At 33.2% G+C, this 23474-nt stretch overlaps 2 protein-coding genes and 4 non-coding genes across 6 annotated transcripts; 3 read left to right on the top strand and 3 right to left on the bottom strand.

Moving 5' to 3' along the window:
* Nucleotides 1-378: 378 nt before the first annotated feature.
* Nucleotides 379-451, top strand: TRNAE-CUC (transfer RNA glutamic acid (anticodon CUC)). Its single transcript has one exon. It is a non-coding gene; the product is annotated as a tRNA-Glu (tRNA).
* Nucleotides 452-2917: 2466 nt separating this feature from the next.
* On the top strand, nucleotides 2918-7244 carry LOC110758723 (BRAP2 RING ZnF UBP domain-containing protein 1). Its single transcript, XM_021960642.2, has 11 exons — nucleotides 2918-3871; nucleotides 4297-4405; nucleotides 4503-4617; nucleotides 4735-4832; nucleotides 5209-5315; nucleotides 5481-5733; nucleotides 5844-5897; nucleotides 6000-6143; nucleotides 6279-6343; nucleotides 6674-6728; nucleotides 6818-7244. Exons 1-11 carry the CDS (start codon nucleotides 3558-3560, stop codon nucleotides 6977-6979), a joined length of 1476 nt encoding a protein of 491 aa, XP_021816334.2. The 5' UTR covers nucleotides 2918-3557; the 3' UTR covers nucleotides 6980-7244.
* A 3696-nt stretch (nucleotides 7245-10940) lies between these two features.
* On the top strand, nucleotides 10941-11013 carry TRNAE-CUC (transfer RNA glutamic acid (anticodon CUC)). Its single transcript has one exon. It is a non-coding gene; the product is annotated as a tRNA-Glu (tRNA).
* Nucleotides 11014-12320: 1307 nt separating this feature from the next.
* On the bottom strand, nucleotides 12321-14421 carry LOC110758647 (SAGA-associated factor-like protein). The gene is made up of 4 exons (XM_021960559.2): nucleotides 14264-14421; nucleotides 13989-14060; nucleotides 12890-13201; nucleotides 12321-12755 (listed from the first exon to the last, which is right to left on the bottom strand). Exons 2-4 carry the CDS (start codon nucleotides 14034-14036, stop codon nucleotides 12573-12575), a joined length of 543 nt encoding a protein of 180 aa, XP_021816251.1. The 5' UTR covers nucleotides 14037-14060; nucleotides 14264-14421; the 3' UTR covers nucleotides 12321-12572.
* A 77-nt stretch (nucleotides 14422-14498) lies between these two features.
* Nucleotides 14499-14570, bottom strand: TRNAE-UUC (transfer RNA glutamic acid (anticodon UUC)). Its single transcript has one exon. It is a non-coding gene; the product is annotated as a tRNA-Glu (tRNA).
* A 74-nt stretch (nucleotides 14571-14644) lies between these two features.
* On the bottom strand, nucleotides 14645-14716 carry TRNAE-UUC (transfer RNA glutamic acid (anticodon UUC)). The gene has a single exon. It is a non-coding gene; the product is annotated as a tRNA-Glu (tRNA).
* Nucleotides 14717-23474: the final 8758 nt, after the last annotated feature.

The raw sequence follows: 23474 nt of genomic DNA on the forward strand, positions 1-23474 counted from the left end.
CTCCAAACCACTACATTAGTGGGTCTTTGCAAAAAGAAAAAAAGAACTTTTTTAATCTCGCCCTATCAAACTTCAATAATCAATAAACAATTGATACAATAAATAAATACTTTAACATTTAAAAAAAATTATAACTCGAGACCATCTTAAATCAACAAAATTCAGAGGATACAAATAACTAAAATACTATAATATTATTATTGACAAATTATTCATATTTTGTAAAAATAGGAATTAAGTTGGTGGGCTAGTATCTGAAGATCATGTTAATACTAAACAAAGGCCGCCCCACTTTTAGCATAATCATTTTTGGAGGAAGAAAAGAGTGTGAGATGTAAATACTATAAGTATGCTATTGATTACAATTATATCAACTAATCCGTTGTAGTCTAGTTGGTCAGGATATTCGGCTCTCACCCGAAAGACCCGGGTTCAAGTCCCGGCAACGGAACTTATTTTAGCCATATGCACAACACTTTCTTTTCTCCAGCATTTTAGGTTTCTTTCTCTCTCAACGCCAAACTTGTAACGTCTATCTCTTCTTCTCCATTGTCACATAAATTTTTTCTTCTTCACTTTTCTTTTTAGCTTCAAATTACAGAAATCTTTTCTCTCACAAAATAACTCTTCATATCCATATTGACCTTATTTGTGGCTAGAAAACAGCATCCATAGCAAGGGAAAGAAGGAATAGTCAATTTTTGACCTTAGTGGCTTCCAATTTTCATTACTTTTGAAGTTTTCTAACCGATGCTATGTTGCAAAATAATGAAAGGTATTGGGATTGGGATTGTGGTGTCGATTTTCATATTTTAGATGAATTTTAAATGATATGTCATCTTTCTAATAAATAAAAAATATTATACCCGTTGCAAGAGAGTTTCTCTCCTCAACAAAAGAATCTGAATGTTTTATTTATTGTAAATCACACAAATTTAACTTACAACTATACATCTATCACACAAATTTTACATATCATATGTTCCACATTTATTGCAGTTATAATTACTTCACCCACCATTTTCTACTACTTGTTGTACTACCACATTGATTTGTAAGAGTTTACTCTAATCGAAATACATAAATTATTAATTGTATTGCCATCATATGATATGTTTCAAGCAAAAGTAGGTGCAAAGGTTATAAACAATGAAGATGTTCGAGGAAATCAAAATAAACAAGTGTCCTATCAGAAATGGCTGTTATTGTTTGGGTCAACACAAATTTGACCACTATCAAGCCATCCCCAAACTTTCCACACCAAATATTAAAATTTCACATTTCGGCTTGGGTTCCTTCTCTAACCATTGCATGCAGCCAGGCCAAATATCAATCCATGCAAAAACCCAGGCCAAATAGTAGCTTGGCTCTTTGCCCGTACAGAAAATAAGTGGAGTACAAGCGCAAGTCACTTTCCAGCCCACATGATTGTGCAGACCATTGCCCAATTCACGTCATAGTTGAGGGCCACAAATTCGAGGACGAGCGTGTGGCATCTAATATCTCAGTTTGAACAACTTGTTCTTTTATTTTTTTAATGGCTTATTATCACAAAAGGTCCCTAAGGTTTAGGAAACTATCAGATTGCATCCTTAATGTTTTTTTGTGTCATTGGTGGTCCTCAAGGTTAGTATGTGTAATCACAAATGGTCCCTGCCGTTAGGTTCCGTCAAAAACTCCGTTAGTTTGCTGATGTGGCATATATATCACAAAACATCCCTAAGGTTTACTCAACTATCACAAATGGTCCCTGCAATTTTTTTTAATTTTTTTCATTTAAAATTCATAAAATTTTGGTTTTCTTTTTTAAATCTTATGAATTTTAAATTATTTTAAAATATACATTGTATTTTAAATACACATGACACTATATTATTTTAGATGTGGGTTCCACATATATGCCACATCAACAAATTAATGGAGTTTTTAAAAATTAATTTAAAATTCATAAAATTTAAAAATGAAAAAAAATCAAGGGTTTAGGGTTTATAAATGGTCCTCAAGGTTAAAATCCTTATATAAATGGTTTTTTCATTTTTAAATTTTATGAATTTTAGATTATTTTTAAAAAAAACTTCATTAGTTTGTTGGTGTGGCATATATGTGGAGCCCTCATCTTCAAAAATATAGTATCATATGTATTTAAAATACTATATATATTTTTAAATATTATAAAAAACAAAAACAAAATTTTATGAATTTTAAATTAAAAAATTTAAAAAATTTGCAGGGACCATTTGTGATAGATATGTTAACCTCAGGGATGTTTTGTGATATGTATATATGCCACGTCAGCAAACTAACGGAGTTTTTGACGGAACCTAACGGCAGGGACCATTTGTGATCACACATACTAACATTGAGGACCATAAGTGACACAAAAAAATATTAAGGATGCAATCTGATAGTTTCGTAAACCTTAGGGACCTTTTGTGATAATAAGCCTTTTTTAATTCCAACCGAGGACTATGAGATCCAACGGTTGTTAGATTTGTTTTTAATATAGGTCATGTGTTACTTGTTATTACTTTCGAAGTCTCTGAAATAAAATGTTGTTATACTTTTTTTTTTATTTTTCAGTGAAATTATATGATGTTTTAGGTTAAAATATTCAAAAAATGAAATCACGAATGTTGAAACAAAAATAATATCAAGAAAAATAAACGACAAAAAAGAAGAAGGGATTAACCGTTTTTAAACAATTTAATGCAGTTGCGGACTCAAATAATGAGTCTGCATGGTTGGAGGAAAAAACAATTTGAGTTTGGTTCATAAATAAATAGTTGTATTTTGAAGGGTGAAATTTTGAATTAAGCCCTAACATGTTTAGAGATGGTCCAAGTACATCTAAGAGAGTGAGTGACTCTCAACACTAGTACGTAGGGGTGCAAGTTGGATTGAAAATTCTGATTTCGTCCAGAAAATTTTCAATTTTGGTGAGTCCAAATCAATTCCGACATTTGAAAGTTTTGAAATTTGAGAATTCCAATGAAAAAAAAATTGTATTGGAATAGGAATGTATTTCAAGATTTTGAAAATTCTGAATTTCGAAATATATTGAGATTTTAAGCTTAAACTAGACTAGTTTTATGTTGAATTTGATATGACTTAATGATCAAATAAACATAGATAGCTATTTTATAAAGGATAATATCATATGACAGGTTTTCGAGCTTTTCTGTATAGTTTTTCAATTTTGAGCTAAATTTAACATTTTGAATCGTTAGATATGTTTAAAATTTTCAATGATTTTCTGAAACTTGCCAAAAAGATTCCAAAATATGTAAGTTAAGAAATTTTCCAATAATTTCGAAAATTCTGAGTTTTCCGAATTATAATGAATGTTGAAATTCCGAAAGTTTTTAGAAAATAATTTTCACTCTGAACTTTTTCGGAATGGAATTGAATCCCCTAATTCCGATCCGATCTGATCCGTCTGAAAATCAGCCGTACTAGTAAGCTTTGTAGCATAAATAGCTTTGCCATTCAAATTTGTCAATTCTATTTTCTTTTTCTCTTTTCTCTTTCCCCCAACCAAGTCGACTCAGAAAAACACAATGTTCTTCCTCCGAGTCCACTCAGTGGACACCAATCACCCCCTCAGCCTCGAAGACGCCGAGTTCACCACTATCACAACTTCCAAGATCACCAGTGCTACTCAATCAAACCCTAACACCAGCCCCAAATTCAGCGAGCGAAGAGGCATAGCTCACCTGTTCCGAAGCATAGGACACTCGTCGCTGCCAAACAGTCCTGCCTCTCGATCCACTCTCCTCTTCGTCATTGCTGTTCCCAACTACCTCTCCTTCGACGACTTCATCCGCTTCTGTGGGTCCCGAGTCGACCATGTCCTCGAACTCGTCTTCATCAGGTACCGCTTCTAGATTTTCTTTGTTTACCGAGAAATTAAGAACTTTTGAATTGAGGAAATCTTCGGTTGGTTGCTTGATCAAAACCCTGAAATGGATTTCTGACGAAATTGAGGAAATAGCAAAATTTGTTTTTTTTCTTCTTTAAAATTAAAAAAAAAACGCGGGTAGGATTTTACTTCAATTGAGCCACTGAGTTGTGCCGGGCTTACATTGATAATTTTCATAAATATAATAAATCACATTTAAAAGATAAACTTGAGCTGACAATCTAAAAAAGCAATGCTGTGAAGTAAAGGGAAAAAAAAGGGTCTATGTATCAGTTCAGTGAATATCTTTGTTTGAAATTCAAGTTTCATTTTATCTATGTTTTTGTTTCCTTAGTGATCAAACAAAGTCCAATTTAGTATTTGCTTAATTGGATTAGGAACGATGGGATGGAAGATCGGTACAGTGTTTTAGTTGAGCTGAAGAATCAGATGACCGCCGACGGATTTTATCACACTTTAAATGGGAAGAAGTATTCGCCTGGAGAGGTAATGAGTTTTTCTTATTGTCGTTTATATTCATGTATGATGTATATTGTACATCTTATGTGTGCGATTTTCTTTGTTTGTTTGTGTTTTTTTTCAGGCTGAGGTGTGCCACATTCTGTTTCTGCTTTCTGTGGACTACACAGATTCAGATGAAATAGCTGGGACTCCACCAGAAGGATGTACTGAATTACCTACTTGCCCAGTTTGCCTTGGTGAGTCACAATTTTGTTTGGTGGGATGGGGGTTCTTCTGTTTATTTTTTTCAGAGATTTGATATTCTTGTGCCCAGTATTTATATGATTTTGGTTTAACTTTTGTTTCAATGTCAGAGAGATTGGATGCAGACACTAGTGGAATAGCAAGTACACTTTGTGACCATTCATTTCAATGTCCATGCATTTCAAAATGGACTTATTTATCTTGTCAGGTGAGTTGGTTTTCTGTTCCAAAATTTTGTCTTATGTGTTTAAGTTTATTAGAGATCTTGGTTGAGAGCATTGTTGACTGCACTACTGATATCAATTGCTACTTGCAGGTACTGAGGGACTCAAAATCCATTAAACTGGACCAACCACTGATGGTTTCAGTAGTTAGAAAAAATAAATAAATTTCTTTTGTAGATTATAATGAAATATTTCTATGTAACGATTGTGGTCTTAATTGGGTTTATCAATTTCAGCTTGAGTTTCCCTTGAGTTGGCATTGAGCCCTTTGTAACTCTGATATGTTTTAGGACTCAAGCAAAGTTTGAGAGTCCAGCTATATAGAAGAAAGTTGCTGATTTAATATTTGTGTGCCACTAGGTTTGCCGATTTTGTCAGCAGCAGGATGAAAAGCCAGCTTGCTCTGTATGTGGAATATCTGTGAATCCCTGGGTTTGCGTAATATGTGGTTTTGTAGGATGTGGAAGGTAAAGATGATGCACTCTTTTTTCTTCTTATATCTTTGGTTATTTCTGTCTCCAAAGCAAGAAAACAATATAGCCTACGCATCATTTACTTGATGAGCTATGGCGTTGTCTTAATTAAATTTGTCCAGCACGGAAAATTATTGATATTATTTGTTCTTCAAAAAGATATACAGAAGGCCATGCTGTTAGGCACTGGAAGGATACACAACATTGCTATTCTCTTGAGTTGAACAGGCAGCAGATCTGGGATTACGTTGGTGATGCTTATGTTCACCGCCTGAACCAATCGAAAATTGATGGCAAGCTAATAACTGATACGGATTCTCAATGTTTGTCAGTGGAAGGGGATTGTGACAGGTGTGAATGCAGTGACGATTCTGGAATTAGTGGAGCCCTCTATAGCAGCAAAGTTGAAACTGTATGTATTTATTTGAAGAATTTTTTTTTACTTTTACTCTACCTTGCACTATCCATTATTTGATGTTTTCTTATTCACATAACTGATCTTTTGATGTTGTGCTACAACAGATTGTAGACGAGTATAACCGACTTCTTGCAAGTCAGCTTGAGACTCAAAGACAAGTAGGTTGTCACCAAACCCACTTCTTCTTTGTGTTTTTATTTTTCCCTCTACCTAATTGGCTGTTGATCAAGTAATATCCTTTTCTTTTTCTTTGAATTCAGTATTATGAAGCTCTACTTATGGAGGCCAAAAGTAAAAAGGAAAGTTCAATTTTAGAAGCAGTGGAGAAGGCTGTAAATTCCAAGATGCTGGATATTCAAGCGAAACTAGAGAAATGTCTTGAGGAAAGAAATGCTGTTGAAGATGTGAGTTTGTAATGTGCTCGTCTTTATTTTGGGGTTTGGCATTGGAGTACTGTGTTTATGTGAAATCAAATTTTTTTTTTCTTTCTGAAAGTTCATTTTATTTTATTGTGCCTATTTTTTGTGTTTGTTTCTTAGATCAACCGTAATCTCATCAAGGACCAAGAAACCCGGCGCAGGAAGTTGAAGGAAATTGAAGTGAGGTACATATTGTTTTCTCTCCTTCATTGATGGATGTCAAGTCTCCCTTTGTTTAGATACTAACACTTCGGATAGGACCATGACGGTAATAAGGGGTTGTCCAAAATCTGAAAGTGAAATATGGAGAGCCATTTAGTATTTGCCAAAACTTCTGTTAGTTTCTTTCTTCCCATCCTGTCCCCTCCTCTCCCACACAACAGATAGCGATCATTTCAGGACCCATGTGCCAGTGCTAGATCTATAGGATATGGCATAGAGGCAAGTCTGTGATTATTAATAGCGGAACTGGATTCTTTGGTTTTTATATCCTCCATGATTTAAACTCCTTTTAGGGAAGCTGCATTACTGAGGTTAAGAGAGGAGAAGATGGTTGATCTGGAAGAACAGGTATTGATGTTACGAGTTTCTGCATGTTAGCCACTATTTAGAGGTTGCTGGTTTCTCATCTTAACAAGTCTAAATGATGGTGGTGACAGATTAGAGATCTTACAGTCTACATCGAAGCCCAAAAAACACTTAATCACATGACGGATTCAGATGGCATCAAAGGGGGAACACTCTTGCCTGTACCTTCTTCAAAGCAATCTTCTCCTGCCAACTCTAGAAGACAAACAAAATCTGGCCGAAGACGGAACTAAAAGATGGGCACTCAACATGTCGTGTATAGTAATAATTGTGTGTCCAGTTGATTTTGGATCATGTAGCGATTTCAGCGAGTCTGAATCAACCAGTTGGCTAGGATATGGGTCCCTAGCCATTGTATCTTTTTCTTTTCTTCTAGCGAGTTCATTACATTGGAGATACTTCTTCCAACCTCCATAGTTCCTATAAATATTTGTACTAACATATCTTTGGTCAGTTGAACCACCATCAACCTGGCACAATACATCTACAGATTTCCTATACCTAAACAACATAGTTATTTTAAATTATTTAAATTATTATAATTTATTGAGTACAAGTACGGATTTTGTGTCTAGTGTGTCACATCTATTAGATTAAAAAGCAGTTTTTTTTTTCTGTACTTCCACAGTTAATTTAGCTGATTTCTTATGTTAGATGTAAAATTGTGTTCCATATCTGACACTTATTTAAGTTTTATAGGATGTTGAATTTCACATAATTATTTATGTTTGATAGAATTGTTGGGATGTTGAATTTCATTGAAAGTTATGAGTACAAATATATATATATATTTTTGACACAAATTTTGACACAAGCTTTAAACCCTTGGATTAGCCCACTATCAAAGGATGTGATTAAACAAATTAATTATTTTATTCTTTAAATAAGGACACAAGGCACTTCTTCTTCGTGCCTTCTCATTTACACCACCTCCCTTCTTCTTCTTCTTGCTTTTTCAGTAACCCTGAAATCACAAACTAGCCATCCAATTTCAGCAAACCATTCCATCCAAATCACAAACTAGCAATTAATCCTTAGAGTTAAGATTTATATTGATAAATCATTGTTTTAATAATCTACACAACAAGTTGCATAGTAAATCACATAAATCTAGCCAATTTGTGGGCGTTGGAGAGAAACTGGGTCTTTGTTTCTGTTCAATCAAAATTACTTCAGAGTTAGGGAAATAACGCGCCTTAGTTTTCATTCTCTTTATTTCCTATTTGGCTCTTTCCCTTCGTCGCTCTACATCTCTATGTCTCTCTCTTCTTCTCCATTCATTCATCTCCCCTCTACGTCTTACAATTTCCCACCAATAATTTTTACTTTTAAAAAAAAAAAAAAAAATGTTATATTTTAATCTATAGTAACGTACAATCCAGTTTCTTCTTCGTAATATTTTATTTTTATCACATAATAAATTTTTTCAATAAATATTGGTTATTTAGATGTTGAATATAAGTTAAAGCTAAAACATAGCATAGCATATGAGAAACTCGAAGAAAATCCAAATTAGTAGAGAAAATATGGAAGATTTCTTTGTTCCAACAGACCATATAGAAGATATAGCTACTTTTTTCCCCCCCCCCTCTCATTTGCTTCAAGCCACAAATTAATTAGTAGAGAAGAGAAGATCGCAGGTGGATGATGAATGTAGAAGAAAGAGAGAGCAAAAAATGCAGAGGCTGCGATGGAACAAAAGAGTCTAGTGGGAAAGGGAAAGAACTAAATAAAAATAATTAATGAGATGAGAGAGAGAATGAATTCTTAATTAATATAGTATCAGAATTTTAATCCCAATGTATAAATATTAATTGAAGAAAATTTATTGTTTTGAGAAATGAAAATACATCACAACCATTAAAAGTTTATAGATCTAAAGGCCTAAAACTTGTGTCAAAACTTGTGTTAAAAATATGGTGCCCGGATCCGCAGTTGTGATATAATACGACGGCTCTTGGCGCTAGAGACCAAGCAACATATATAAGTAAGTTATAACACACGGCTAAATTATAGGAAGGAAACCAACAAGAATTAAATGGCTAACAACTTCGATAGCAAGTAAGAAACTTGCATTGCGGGTAAACCTAGAAATCCTATAGACTGATAGGGTATAGCCGCGCGGCTGTACTTAAAAAAAATTCAATTCATAGCATATTTCATACGTATAGCCGTACGTATAGCCGCACGGCTATACAATTAATTAAAAACATTTTAAAAAAACATCGGAGTATAGCCGCGCGGCAATACATTTTATTTTTAAAAAAAAGAATCCCCGTATAGCCGAGCGGCTATACTGTTAATTAAATTAAAAAAGGGCCCCCAGTATAGCCAGGCGGCCATCCTATTAATTTTAATAAAAAAGGACCCAATATTGCCACGCAGCTGTACTATTCGCACACTTTCTTTCGAACATGAGACTACTCGTTTGCGAATCAAATTCTTTTTTCATTTGGTTGGAATAGTAAGTTACAAGTTATAAAGTGATAAAACTCAAATCACTTTAATTTTCTTGGAAACTTTTGCGATGTTGTGTTTGAAGTTCATTTGAAATTTTTGTAAATTCAAGCCAACTGATTACTGATCGTATGAAATCAATGTTTAAGCCAATCCCAACTTGACTCATCTTGGCTTGCTATAAGGAAACTTGTCATTAGAAAAATAAAAAATAATGAAACACTTGTCAAATTATGATTGAATTATAAAGAGAAATGACTTTTTCTTGATTACACGTAAAAAGCCAAGCATTTTCATTGTCTTGGGAAGCCATTCCCATGAAACCCAAACATAAATCATAATCATCTTTGTTTTGGGATAGTATTTGGAACTCAGTGTAGGAGAAAAAGAAATCTGGTTTCAATGGAGCAATGGTTTTCGTTTGTGGAGAATGAGTTATAGATGCGCTTATTATAATGTCTACTGGATCCCGTACTGATTAAATTTCATCTTATATTTGTTCCATGTTATGGTTATTATGCTAAAGCAAGTCTTCTTCATTTTGTTTTAGGATGATGGACTTTAATGATGAAGCATAAGCGTGGAGCTGGGAATGATTTAGATATAGCTCATGTGGTTGCAGACTTGCTATTTTTTTCTTTTTCCTTTTCTTTTTTAATCAGAAGACTTGTTTAATTGTATTCTCCTTTTAGTCTTCTAATTGACAATTGGTGTTGGATTATGCCATAAAATATGCAGGTTATTGATGTAGAACATATGGCATAAGTAATTGAAGAGGAGCTGGAGCGACGCGCACACAAGGGCAACTTGGGTAAACTGTAGATTTGAGCTCCGAGCTCAGAATCGAGCCCATGATTTGTCTATTCGAAGAGAACAGAGTCACGAGTAAAACACATAGCTTTGCTATAATATATGGGCTTTTTCGGGCATCCGAGATCATTTAGTAGCCTGAAATATAGTTTCTACAGTTTTTTGAAACTTTGTTATTTTCCTATTTTAATTCCTTTGTTTTTTTTTTTTTGGGTCAAATAACTCCTTCGTTATTCCTAGAGTTTATAGGAGTATTTAAACATACTTTACATGTGGTTAGGATTATGTTTTGTTATTCCAGTTTATCAAATAAATCTTGAGGTTTCCTCATATCTTCCTGGTGGATTCCAGAGTTTCATACTCTAAGCTAAGATTTTAGCCATTTATTTGTCACACTGCCATTGAAAAGCTAGTGATCTAGTGAGCTTCATTTAAGCTTATTTGAGGGACACTCTTGTAAAACTCACCCGTGCTATATTTAATTTAAATCTGAAATCATATTTGACCCTAAAGGGTGTTTCTCAAATGCTTATCAGAAGAGGACTTATATATATCATATAAGACAGGCAAGCAAAACCAGCAGCTAGGCACAAAAATGAAAAACCAGCTCACCATTAACAAACAGAGAAAGTACAAACTTGTAACACTCGGCAGCTAAAGGCCATAACATCAAACTACACTAGTCGTATGCATATATGCGCGACCAATTTTGTATTTTCTCAACCTTTTCTTATGGATAGTAAATTCATAATGATTGGACGCTGAGGAGTGTGTGCTGCTAGGAAATCCTGTGTTGAGTCCATCATATGGACCCCAACAAAATAAATGAGGAAAAGAGGCGTCAAATTACTTTTGACAGGGAAACCCAAGAAGGTGAGGAATCCGTACATGGTTAATATAATTTCAAGCACACATGCTGTCATTAAATCCGTTGTAGTCTAGTTGGTCAGGATATTCGGCTCTCACCCGAAAGACCCGGGTTCAAGTCCCGGCAACGGAACTCTATTTTTTATTTTTGTATCTTTCTTCATCGAAAGAGGTCTATATCAAATCTCTGCTTCACTAATATCATATAATATTCATGCAAAATTAATATTGATGTGCCCTTACTAATAAAATAATTTTGCAAGAAACCTATTCACAACTTTTTTGTTTTTTGTTTTTTTTTTTTGATAGCTAGTCACACAAATTTAACTTATCACTCCATTTGATGACACAAAACTTTTATATCTATCATAAGCTGCACATTTATTGCAGCCATAACTTAATGTTAAGAGTTTCTTTTAACATTCTTAATGCATTGGTAAAGTACAGAGTCTGTCATGGTTGCAAATGTTATAAATAATAAGATTTTGGAGGAAAACCAAAACAAAAGGGTATACTATATGAGAAAGTAATTAAAATGTGTGATTATGATGTCACGTGTGTAGAAAATAATTTTTCATATCATTTTTCTATTGTATTAAGTATCATTAAGGATTAGTCAAGGATATTACTTTGTATTGCTTCAAGATATTTTATTTAAAGACTGAAACTTCATTTTTATTATTGTCTAATATGAGGTATTTTGTTTTCATTTAACAATTAGTTAAGAAATATAGTTTATTTTAAAAAGGGTGAAACTAGTCATGTATGTTAAAACGGGTGAAACGAGTCATGTTTTTAAAAAATGAATCACTATTATTAACGGATGAAATAGATCGTGTTCATGTATGATACTTTCCACCCCTTAACCCAACATGTCGTATTCGTGTCAACCCATTAAGAAAGCAGATTGACATAAACACGACACGAGAAAGACAAATACGACATGTTTGCCAAGTCTAAGGTTATGTATAGAATACCCATTATTACATTTATCAGTTCCGATCCGAGCTATGATTCATTCTGCAATATCATACCACATAAAATGTTAACAATATTTCATTGGTTGCCTCTATCACTGTGTATACGTTCCCAAAGGAACATGTTATTATTCAAAGTATAGTAATCCCTACAACAAAATTAGTCATGGAAACGATCGAACATTTTAATTTATCCCAATCATCACCCATTTTCTCACACTCTTACTACTTAAACTAAACCGAAGAGTAATTAGTCAAAGAAGTTCTAGTTGACATCAAACATTTATACCAACGGTTGCTCCTCGTCAAAAGCTGTGGTTGGAGACTAAGTGCTTTATGTTGTATTTCAACATGCATTCCCCACCAATTTATTTTTCCACTTCTTTGGAAGAGGTGGTTCCTTAATCCCTTCAATTCAAGACCTTTATCGCGTTTGTATTGATAGCTCAGGAAATAGTTAGAATTTGAAGCCGAAATCAACTTGTATAAGATTCCAAATTATCATTCGAGACATGGTCAAGAATGTTATATACAAGGCTCTTCTTCATACTGAAAAAAAGAATGTGATCACTATACTCTCCAAGTCAGATTATATCGCAGTGCCTAAACCAACAAAAGCCTACTCAAAATTTGCCTTCACTTTACACAAACATGACGATCTAAGCAAGTAACGATATCCATTGCTTCCAAGTAGCTCACCAGTGCTTAAAATGTTTTATGGCTCTTCCAATGCACCATTTGAATACTCCTCCCCTGCGACACCGGATGTTCCATTTGATAACCGGCTTGTGCTGTTGGAATTAGAATAAGTGGAGTATGTGGAAGCAGGGTTGCCTCGTGACTGCCGGGTCTGTGCAGCTGTACTACTTCTTGTCACTTTGGCACGAGCCTTTCTACCCTGTGGTGGAGGAAAGAACCAAAACATTTTTTAGTTTCCACCCTAGCGTTCTCATTCAAGGAACTTTCTATTTTTGTCTTCTTAACCATAAAATACGAACAAGTGTCTAACATATGAAGATATCAGAGAATCACCTTTCCCATACACTTCTCCAGATGAGGAGCGAACCTCCCAGCCATGATAGCTCGACCACAATTCATGCACTCAAATACTTCATTGGCTACAGAAGGATGGGTCTGTCCAAATATGTCAACCACATACTTGCTATTTGCTTCACCACTATTACTAGGATCAGCTACCCTTACCCGTGCTTGGGCTGACAGCCTTAGTTCTTCTTCCTCTTCTTCAAAATTACGATCAAGACCCAACTTTGCTATTCGATGACACTCAGATGCAACATCAACAATAATGGAATCAAGGAGATCCCCAAAAATATGTGACGTAATCTGCAACCACAAGCCAGAAGAGAAAGGCACTATGAGAACTATATTGTCAGCTGATTTTTACATGCACAGATGAAATATTCAAATTTTTATGTTCTGAATTACATTACACAAGACCAAGAATAACACTGAATTATCCATATTCTAGCCTTCACATACACAAGAACCATTCCACTATGAACGGAAAAGTCTTATAGTGCATTGAAGTAGCAACTTATGATAATGCCAAAGGGATTGACCTTTGAATATCCCTTGTGTAAAACATATATTAGAAATGTTAATTCCATCATTTGCTTCCATTAAGATAAGCAAATTCATATTTTCTTTCCTTTGTTCTGTTTTGGTAACTACAGAACACAACCCTTGGATCACGAGCATTTGCTCTTTACCCAAAAGCAGTGATCAGCAAACCAAGCATATGATGCCCCAGGACCATGTCCACAATCTACAATGAACAATTTACTAGTACAAACTACTTGGCTATCAAACACTATAGCTAGTGATGTCAAGAACATATAAATTTGATTAATGACTTGAACTGGTGCATCAACTATAACTAAACATAATCAGTCCTTAAATAAGGTTGTTAAACCGTCTATAGGTTGATAAGATGCATATCAATGCACTTCAAGACATAACAATTGAAAACCCACAAAAATCACCAAGCCATTCTCATACAGACCCAAAACAAAACTTCAAAATCCATCACCTTCTTCTGGGTCAGAAACCACAAAACCAAAATAAAAAGAAGGAACAAAGGGTGTTCCTTTGAATGTAAATGAATAAATACCTGAGTATCAGAGGAAGAAGACATATCACCTTCATTTGGAAGCGACATGAGGGAGCTAAATGGGATTATAACCTACCCAAAAACAGAAAAATTGTTAAAATTAATCATCCAAGGAAAACAAGAAATCATTTTTATGACAGCAACTTTGGTACAACCCAAGAATTTATAAGAACCCAAAGTAGTCCTTTACTTATAATGAAATTTAAGCGAGATTGATATGAACTGATCGATCTAAGCAGCAAAACTCTGCAATACGTGAGAGAGAGAGGACTCACTGATTGTTCGAAAGGAAAAGGGGAAAGTGCTCAGAAGCTGCTCTGAGACTGAGGCAGAGAGGGAAGTGATCCCAAATCGATGGAATTGGGATTTTGGGAAGGAGAACAGAGATTATCCACTGCGACGCGCTTTCTTCTGTTCTTTCACTTCAACCTATGGGAGCTTGCCATGCCCCATTTTCTTAGCTTCTTGTAGAAGAAAAAAAAATTAAACAAAAGTAGAAAAAATAAAAAGTTCCGTTGCCGGGAATCGAACCCGGGTCTCCTGGGTGAAAGCCAGATATCCTAACCGCTGGACGACAACGGAATGTTGATTATAAGTTGATTTGAAAAGATATTTATTAGGATTTTGTGTAAAAAAAAAAAAAAAAAAAAAAAAAGTTCCATTGCCGGGAATCGAACCCGGGTCTCCTGGGTGAAAGCCAGATATCCTAACCGCTGGACGACAATGGATTGTTGTTTAGGTTTAACAAAATCTAAGTATATGCTCCGAATCAATTTCGTGCTGTTTGCTGTTTGCTTTTTGTCTTTTTTATTTTCTCCAAAATTAACTTTAGAATCAGTTTCAATACTAGATTATATTACGTACAATAGGAAACTAATGAATAAATGTAAATGTACCAAGATTCTTATGCACCAGTTCATCCTCCTCGTTTGGTACACAGGATTGGCTTGGACTAAATTTAGTACCATGTTTGCTTTATCTAATCCTAGTCTTAGATGGGATTGCTAATACCGGGCCCACCAAAAACACCTCCTTAGGAGGGGACTACTAATCCCATGTGGAAAGGGAGGATTAGCTAGTCCTAATGGTGACCAATGTATAAAATGCATATATTATATTGTAAAATTAATAACATATATTATTATTATTAAACTTACTTACACATATACTATAATGTACATATATACATGTATATACACATAAATATATCATATATGTATATATGTATATATATACATATACATATATACATGTATATTATTATTATAATATACCCATATACACATATACAGATTAATATTATAATAATAGCATACGTGTATATATGTAATATATATTATAATATAATATACATATATTATACATATATTATATATATAATATAGCATACGTGTATATATATAATATACATATATATATATATGTATATTATATATACATGTATATACATGTATATATATGTATATTATATACATATACATGTATATATACCCATGTATGTATATTATATATATATATATACTAGTATATACATATACATGTATATACATATACATGTATATATATATACATATATATACATGTATATATGTATATTACAATATATATAATATATTGTAAAATACATATATATATATATATATATATATATTATAAAATACATATATATATATATATGTTATAAAATACATATATATATATATATGTATGTATTATACCCATGTATATATTATAATATACATATATACACCTATATACACATATATTATATATGTATAATGTATGTATATATATATATATATATATATATATATATATATATGTTATATATTTATATATAAAATATACATATATACATGGGTATAATATATATATATATATATATATATATACATATGTTTATATTATTTATAATATACATATATACATGTATATACACATACATGTCACATATATTATAAAATACATATGTACACATACATAATATATGTATTTATACATACATACATATACATAGATAGTTTTGAAATAAAAAATAAAAAATCTAGTCCTAGTCCAATCGTACACCAAACGCAGGATAAGTGTTATCCAACTTAGACCAAGCCAAGCCAAGCCAAGACAGTCCCTAAGCATAGTCCATGCCAAGACAGTCCCGTGTACCAAACGAGCCCCTAGAGTTCTATTTCCATCAGATTATTATGCTTTCCTTTCCTTTATACTGAAGTAACCTTATAAACTAATTATAATAGAATTATCTGTTCAATGACCATTATTTTATGAGATTATTATTTTGTCACTGAAATCATTGTGGTAAGGTTTTTATTGCTCCAGAATCCAGATTATATAGGAAATAAACTTTAGGCTTTTTATCACAAATGGTCCTTTAGGTTTACAAAATTATCACGAATCGTCCTTCAGGTTATCATCAACCCATCAAAATAGTCCTTCTGTTAGTTTCTGTTAAAACTGAAGTTAAACTAACGTGCTCAGCCAGCTTCTTGAAAGGATAATCACATCATTCCACGCAACCTTTTTGCCCAAACCCAACTGACAGAACCCTTTCCCTCCATTTTGGTGCTCTAATCTGCAGTATATAACCTTTTCCCTCCATTTCCTCATCAGGCCTTCCTCTCTATTTGGGGGTTTCAGTTGGCACAATTAGGGTTTTTTGGGTATTGAATTGATAAAGCTGGTCTGCAAAAGGAATACCTGGGTTCGTAAGAGTACGCATTATTCTTCTTACAAAAGTGACTAGATGGATGAGCCCGAGGAGTTCTTTCGAAAGGGGGGGGGAGAAACAGCCAAAGTATACAGGTTAATTTTTCAGTCTTTGTTAAAGTGTAAAGTTTGATATGATTATGTTTTTCAGTTTGTCTTTGGTGTGGACCATATTTGTTTTATTTGGTTTGAGAATTTTTGAAATATGTCGTGTACTACTACTCTGTTTAATAGTAGTTGAGTTATGTATTGTTTCTTACTTAATTGTTAGGTCTATTTTTTGCCTAATTTTTTTTAGGTATGTGATGCTGATATAAAAAAAAGATAATTAAGTTAAAAGAAGGCTTTTGGCATTGATTAATTATTTCTTCTTAGCAGATCTTGATAAATTTAGTCTTGAGATTCACCATGGAGGCAAACTGATTAAAGGGGGAGGCATTGATGAATATGTAGGAGGGGAGGTTGTGTTTCTTGACGACGGTTTTTTCATAAAAGGGGTCGTCTATTATATGTAAAGACGACGGTTTTTTCATAAAAGGGGTCGTCTATTATATGTAAAGATGACGGTTTTTTTATAAAAAGGGTCGTCTATTATATGTAAAGACGACGGTTTTTTATAAAAGGGGTCGTCTATTATATGTAAAGACGACGGTTTTTTTATAAAAGGGGTCGTCTATTATATGTAAAGACGACGGTTTTTTTATAAAAAGGGTCATCTATTATATGTAAAGACGACCCTTTTTATATGAAAATGGTCGTATATTATGAATTAAAGACGACCCTTTTCATATAAAAAGGGTCGTCTATTATATGTAAAGACGACGGTTTTTTATAAAAAGGGTCGTCTATTATTAAGTAAAGAACTATGTTTTATTATATCCAAAGACGTCGGTTTTGTTAAAAAGCCATCATCTATTAAATGTGAAGACGACGATTTCTTGAAATATTGTCGTCTATTAACTCTAAAACAACGATTTTTTAGTAAAACCGTCGTTGATTGTATATAAAAAGACGTTATGGTGTTAAAAGAGGTCATTGATAATATATACAGATGACGGTTTTTCCAATAAAACCATCGTTTTATTATCTTTAGTTTTTTGAAGAGTCAATAGTTATTACATAGTCAACCAATCTTTATTCTATTACATACATACTTCCTACCTATAATTAGAAATAACGAAGCTCACAAATTCTACTAATTTGATTTTAACTTCATCAATTTGTTCTTGGGTTGACTTGCTCTGCCTTCTTGCACATTTTCCAAGTTGTTGGTGTCGGAAAAGGAAAGACCTGCACGAAAGAGACCCCAATACTCTTAAACATAAACTTGTTTAGTAGTAACCTAACCTTAGCAAAAAGATCTATGCAGCTCTAGAATGACAGCAGAACACAATTGGCATAATTGGCAAAGTACCTGTTCTTGTGGTGGCACCATAACCTGTTCTTGTGGTGGCACCATAACAAATGAAAAATCAGAGATTCAGAAAATTAACAATGAAATTCCAAAATAATTAAAGTAAACAACAAAAACAAAAAGTATTTTGGACCTGATGATGTTGTCGGTCCAAAAACAAACGGATCTAGTGAGGGATGGGTATGTTTTGCCTCATCTTCTTCGTCAGCTTCTTCTTGATTACGAAGGCCTTGTGGGACGGCTGTGCATATTTATAAAAAACCCAAATGAGAAACTCACTTAAATCCCACGAAATTAGCACAATACATGAACAAACATATATATATATATAGACCGATTTCCATAAGTCTTTCTAGATCTAGTCGCTGAGTTTGATGAGCGAGTTGAGTGCCTGAGAGCGAGATCTTCTTTGAAGAAAGTGAAGGTCGAGATCTTTCAAATCAAACCTTTCAACCAGCTTTGATTCTCAAATACAGAACCTCCCTCTACATCTTATGGATCTGCGAAGACCTCAATCTCTCAACTCCTTCATTGATATCGATTTTTTGATGATTTTGTAGAGAGTTTCATGAGGGTGTTTTAGAGAGTGCAGGAGGGTTTCAAGGAGGGAGAGATAAGGTTTTCAGAGACGGGGGAAAATCTGAAAATTTATTGAGCGCGAATTCACTTAAGTAGCCTTTTTTTAGCGTGTTTTAAAAGACGACGCTTGTTAATGAGAGATAAGGTTTTCAAAGACGGGTGAAAATTTGAAAATTTGTCGAGCGCGAATTCACTTAAGCGGCCATTTTTTCGCGTGTTTTAAAAGACGACCCTTTTTATCAAAAACCGTCGTCTTTACTTAATAATAGACGACCCTTTTTATAAAAAAAAACCGTCGTCTTTATATATAATAGACGACCCTTTTATAAAAAACCGTCGTCTTTACATATAATAGACGACCCTTTTATAAAAAAAAACCGTCGTCTTTACATATAATAGACGACCCTTTCATAAAAAAACCGTCGTCTTTACATATAATAGACGACCCTTTCATAAAAAAACCGTCGTCTTTACATATAATAGACGACCCTTTTATAAAAAAAACGTCGTCTTTACATATAATAGACGACCCTTTTTATAAAAAACCGTCGTCTTTACATATAATAGACGACCCTTTTTATTTATACTTTCATTAAATACAACATAAGATTTTGTGGTATCCACTAGTGTAAATATTTTAAATTGAAGATCAAATTGAGTCATTGTATTCATATAGGGTCAAGGAGTGTAGCTGTAAAAAATCATCAAAATCGGAGTTAAAATAACCGTTAAATCTTGATTTTTCGTTTATAACCGTCGAAATGTTTTGTCCCGTTACTTGTTCTCTGATTTATTTTTTTTCCCGATTTTTGGCGTATATGATCACGATGTGTAAACAAACAAGTTTGACGGTTGGATCGTTGAAACTAGTTTCGTAGAATGCGTATGCCATCAAAACAATATATTCACTAACAATTAAGAGTTTATTTATACTTTCACTAAATATAACATAAGATTTTGTGGTATCCACTAGTGTAAATATTTTAAATTGATGATCGAATGTAGTCATTGTATTCATATAGGGTCAAGGAGTGTAGCTGTAAAAAATCATCAAAATCGGAGTTAAAATAACCGTTAAATCTTGATTTTTCGTTTATAACCGTCGAAATGTTTTGTCGCATTACTTGATCTCTGATTTATTTTTTTTCCCGATTTTTGGCGTATATGATCACGATGTGTAAACAAACAAGTTTGACGGTTGGATCGTTGAAACTAGTTTCGTAGAATGCGTATGCCATCAAAACAATATATTCACTAACAATTAAGAGTTTATTTATACTTTCATTAAATATAACATAAGATTTTGTGGTATCCACTAGTGTAAATATTTTAAATTGATGATCGAATGCAGTCATTGTATTCATATAGGGTCAAGGAGTGTAGCTGTAAAAAATTATCAAAATCAGAATTCAAATAACCGTTAAATCTTGATTTTTCGTTTATAACCGTCGAAATGTTTTGTCCCGTTACTTGATCTTTGATTTATTTATTTTTCCCGATTTTTAGCGTATACGATCACGATGTGTAAACAAACAAGTTTGACGATTGGATCATTGAAACTAGTTTCGTAGAATGCGTATGCCATCAAAACAATATATTCACTAACAATTAAGAGTTTATTTATACTTTCATTAAACATAACATAAGATTTTGTGGTATCCACTAGTGTAAATATTTTAAATTGACGATCGAATGCAGTCATTGTATTCATATAGGGTCAAGGAGTGTAGCTGTAAAAAATCATCAAAATCAGAGTTGAAATAACCGTTAAATCTTGTTTTTAAAAAACCGTTATCTTTACTTCACAATAGATGACCCTTTTTAAAAACAAACCGTCATCTTTACATATAATAGACGACCCTTTTTAAAAAAACCGTCATCTTTACTTCATAATAGACGACCCTTTTCATATAAAAAGGGTCGTCTTTACTTAATAATAGACCTTTTTATAAAAAATCGTCGTCTTTACATATAATAGACGACCCTTTTATATGAAAAGTGTCGTCTTTACTTCATAATAGACGACCCTTTTCATATAAAAAGTGTCGTCTTTACTTAATAATAGACGACCCTTTTTATAAAAAAACCGTCATCTTTACATAATAGACAACCCTTTTTATATGAAAAGGGTCGTCTTTAATTCATAATAGACGACCATTTTCATATAACAAGGGTCGTCTTTACTTAATAATAGACGACCCTTTTTATAAAAAAAACCGTCGTCTTTACATATAATAGACGACCCCTTTATAAAAAAACCGTCGTCTTTACATATAATAGACGACCCTTTTTATAAAAAAAACGTCGTCTTTACTTAATAATAGACGACCCTTTTTGTCGTCTTTACATATAATAGACGACCCTTTTTATAAAAAACCGTCGTCTTTACTTAATAATAGACGACCCTTTTTATAAAAAAACCGTCGTCTTTACTTATAATAGACGACCCTTTCATAAAAAAACCGTCGTCTTTACATATAATAGACGACCCCTTTATAAAAAAACCGTCGTCTTTACATATAATAGACGACCCTTTTTATAAAAAAAACGTCGTCTTTACTTAATAATAGACGACCCTTTTTGTCGTCTTTACATATAATAGACGACCCTTTTTATAAAAAACCGTCGTCTTTACTTAATAATAGACGACTCTTTTTATAAAAAAACCGTCGTCTTTACTTATAATAGACGACCCTTTCATAAAAAAACCGTCGTCTTTACATATAATAGACGACCCTTTTTATACATATAATAGACGACCCTTTTCATAAAAAGGGTCGTCTTTACATATAATAGACGACCCTTTTATAAAAAAACCGTCGTCTTTACATATAATAGACGGCAGTTCTTTCAAAACAACCATGTCTTTACCAAAAAAAGGACACTTGATTTTTAAAAGACGACGCTTGTCATACCTGCTGTCGTTGTTTTTTGGTCAGATTTTAACTATGAAGAAAAGCTTTTTAATAAGACGACGCTTTTTTATTTGTGTGCGTCGTTATAAAAAAATTCTCAACAGTATCTCCATTTTTTAGTTGTTTAAGTCACTTATCCACGACGGTTTTTTGTTACCGTCGTCTTTTTAAAAACAACGACGGTTTTTTGTTCTTCCGTCGTCTTTTTCTGGTCGTCTTTTGCCCTTTTTGTAGTAGTATGTTGTTGGTGGTTTTATGTGCTGTTTACATTGCCTTTGGTAGCTTTTTATGTAACTTTCATTTGTGTTGGCTTTTGCGTGTATTTTTTGTGTGGCAACTGACATTTCTTCGGTGTCATTTTTTATTTCAGGAAGGAAAGAATGACTAGTGTAGTGTGTCTATGTAGAAACAATAACTATAATGTGTGTATAATGTGCATGCTAGATAGATTGGCAAGATCATAAACGACAATGTTGTGTGTATGTTAGATGATTGTTTAGTGTCTAATGTTGAAGGGCACAAAACCCAAAAGAAATAGAATTGTTATGCAGTTTCTGTTTTTCGTTGTGTTTTTATTATAGTTGTAAATGATTTTTATTTTCGTTTTACTTAATTGATATATGCATTTGTTTTGTTTTAGAGTGGTAGTTTATTGCAATTTATATATAATTCTAGAGTATGATGGATTTGTAAACAAATCGATGTTGAATTGATTTTTATTTTATTTTAAAAAAAACCTTTGATTGTGAATATAAATATTGTGTTACATATTAAATATTACAAAAGCAAGGTTGGTGTAGTAGTTTGTGATTGAGGTATCATCCCTTGAGGGTTAAGGTTCAAGTTCCTTTAATTTCACAAAATTTTCTTTATTTTTTAGGGTGAATAAGGGGCGCCGGAGGTGGTGGCGCGGCTGACCAGCAAGGGGCTGGATGGAAGCGGCGGCGGTGGCGGTGGTGGTGGCCAGCTAGAGGTGGATCGCTGCACATGTGGCATAAGTTGATTAAGTTCAAATAAATTTGTTAAGATATATAGGGAGTGGCATTGTGTGTAATTTATACGATTTGTTAGTTGTAGTTTAGTAATTTTAGGTACATTTATTAGTCATTAACCTCAAGTAAATTAGGTGAAATTAGTTTTGGAAAAAGAAAAAAAAAGTTGAAATTAATTTCCTATCAATCACAATAGGAAACTCTATAGTGACTATAAACCAAAAAGCAACAAATTTACATCAAGAAACTAATGAGAACTTACTGTAATTAACATTAGTTTATAGTCATTTCTGTATAGTGACAATAAACTAATGAATCTTGGTGCATAAGAATCAGTATACATTTGTTTCATTTCATTTAGACTTAAGATAAGATCTTTATTTTCGATCCACCCATTCCATATCACTTGAGTAACTCATGAATAATAATATAAACAGATTAGAGATAAGAGTTCGTCTACTTTTTTTTTTTCTATTTTCTTTTTCGTTGGAAACATAAATTAAAGCAAAAGATAGACAATACCTCTTCAATTACCAAATTCCTTCCCATGTTGTATATTTTTGTTTTTGTGAAAATTACTATCAAGTATTTTTGACATATACATTTCAACATCACACGATTTACTGGAAAACTTATTAAGGGGAACCATCAACTGCATGCCATGAGAAAAACTCTCTCTCCCAGCTGTTGCTGAGATCAAAACTATAAGTCTCAAGCTTTCCGCTCTTCCTACACTTTGAAACCCTCCGATCACCATGGGACGGCCATCACCCACCATCAAAATCGCTTACAAACGTTCATAAAACCAAGCATAGCCAACATCAAGAAAAATACGTGTATTCTTATTTGCTAAACTTGTGGGTCTTTA

The sequence above is a fragment of the Prunus avium genome, chromosome 6, assembly GCF_965620075.1.
Source record: "Prunus avium chromosome 6, drPruAviu1.hap1.1, whole genome shotgun sequence".
NCBI classification, from domain to species: domain Eukaryota; kingdom Viridiplantae; phylum Streptophyta; class Magnoliopsida; order Rosales; family Rosaceae; genus Prunus; species Prunus avium.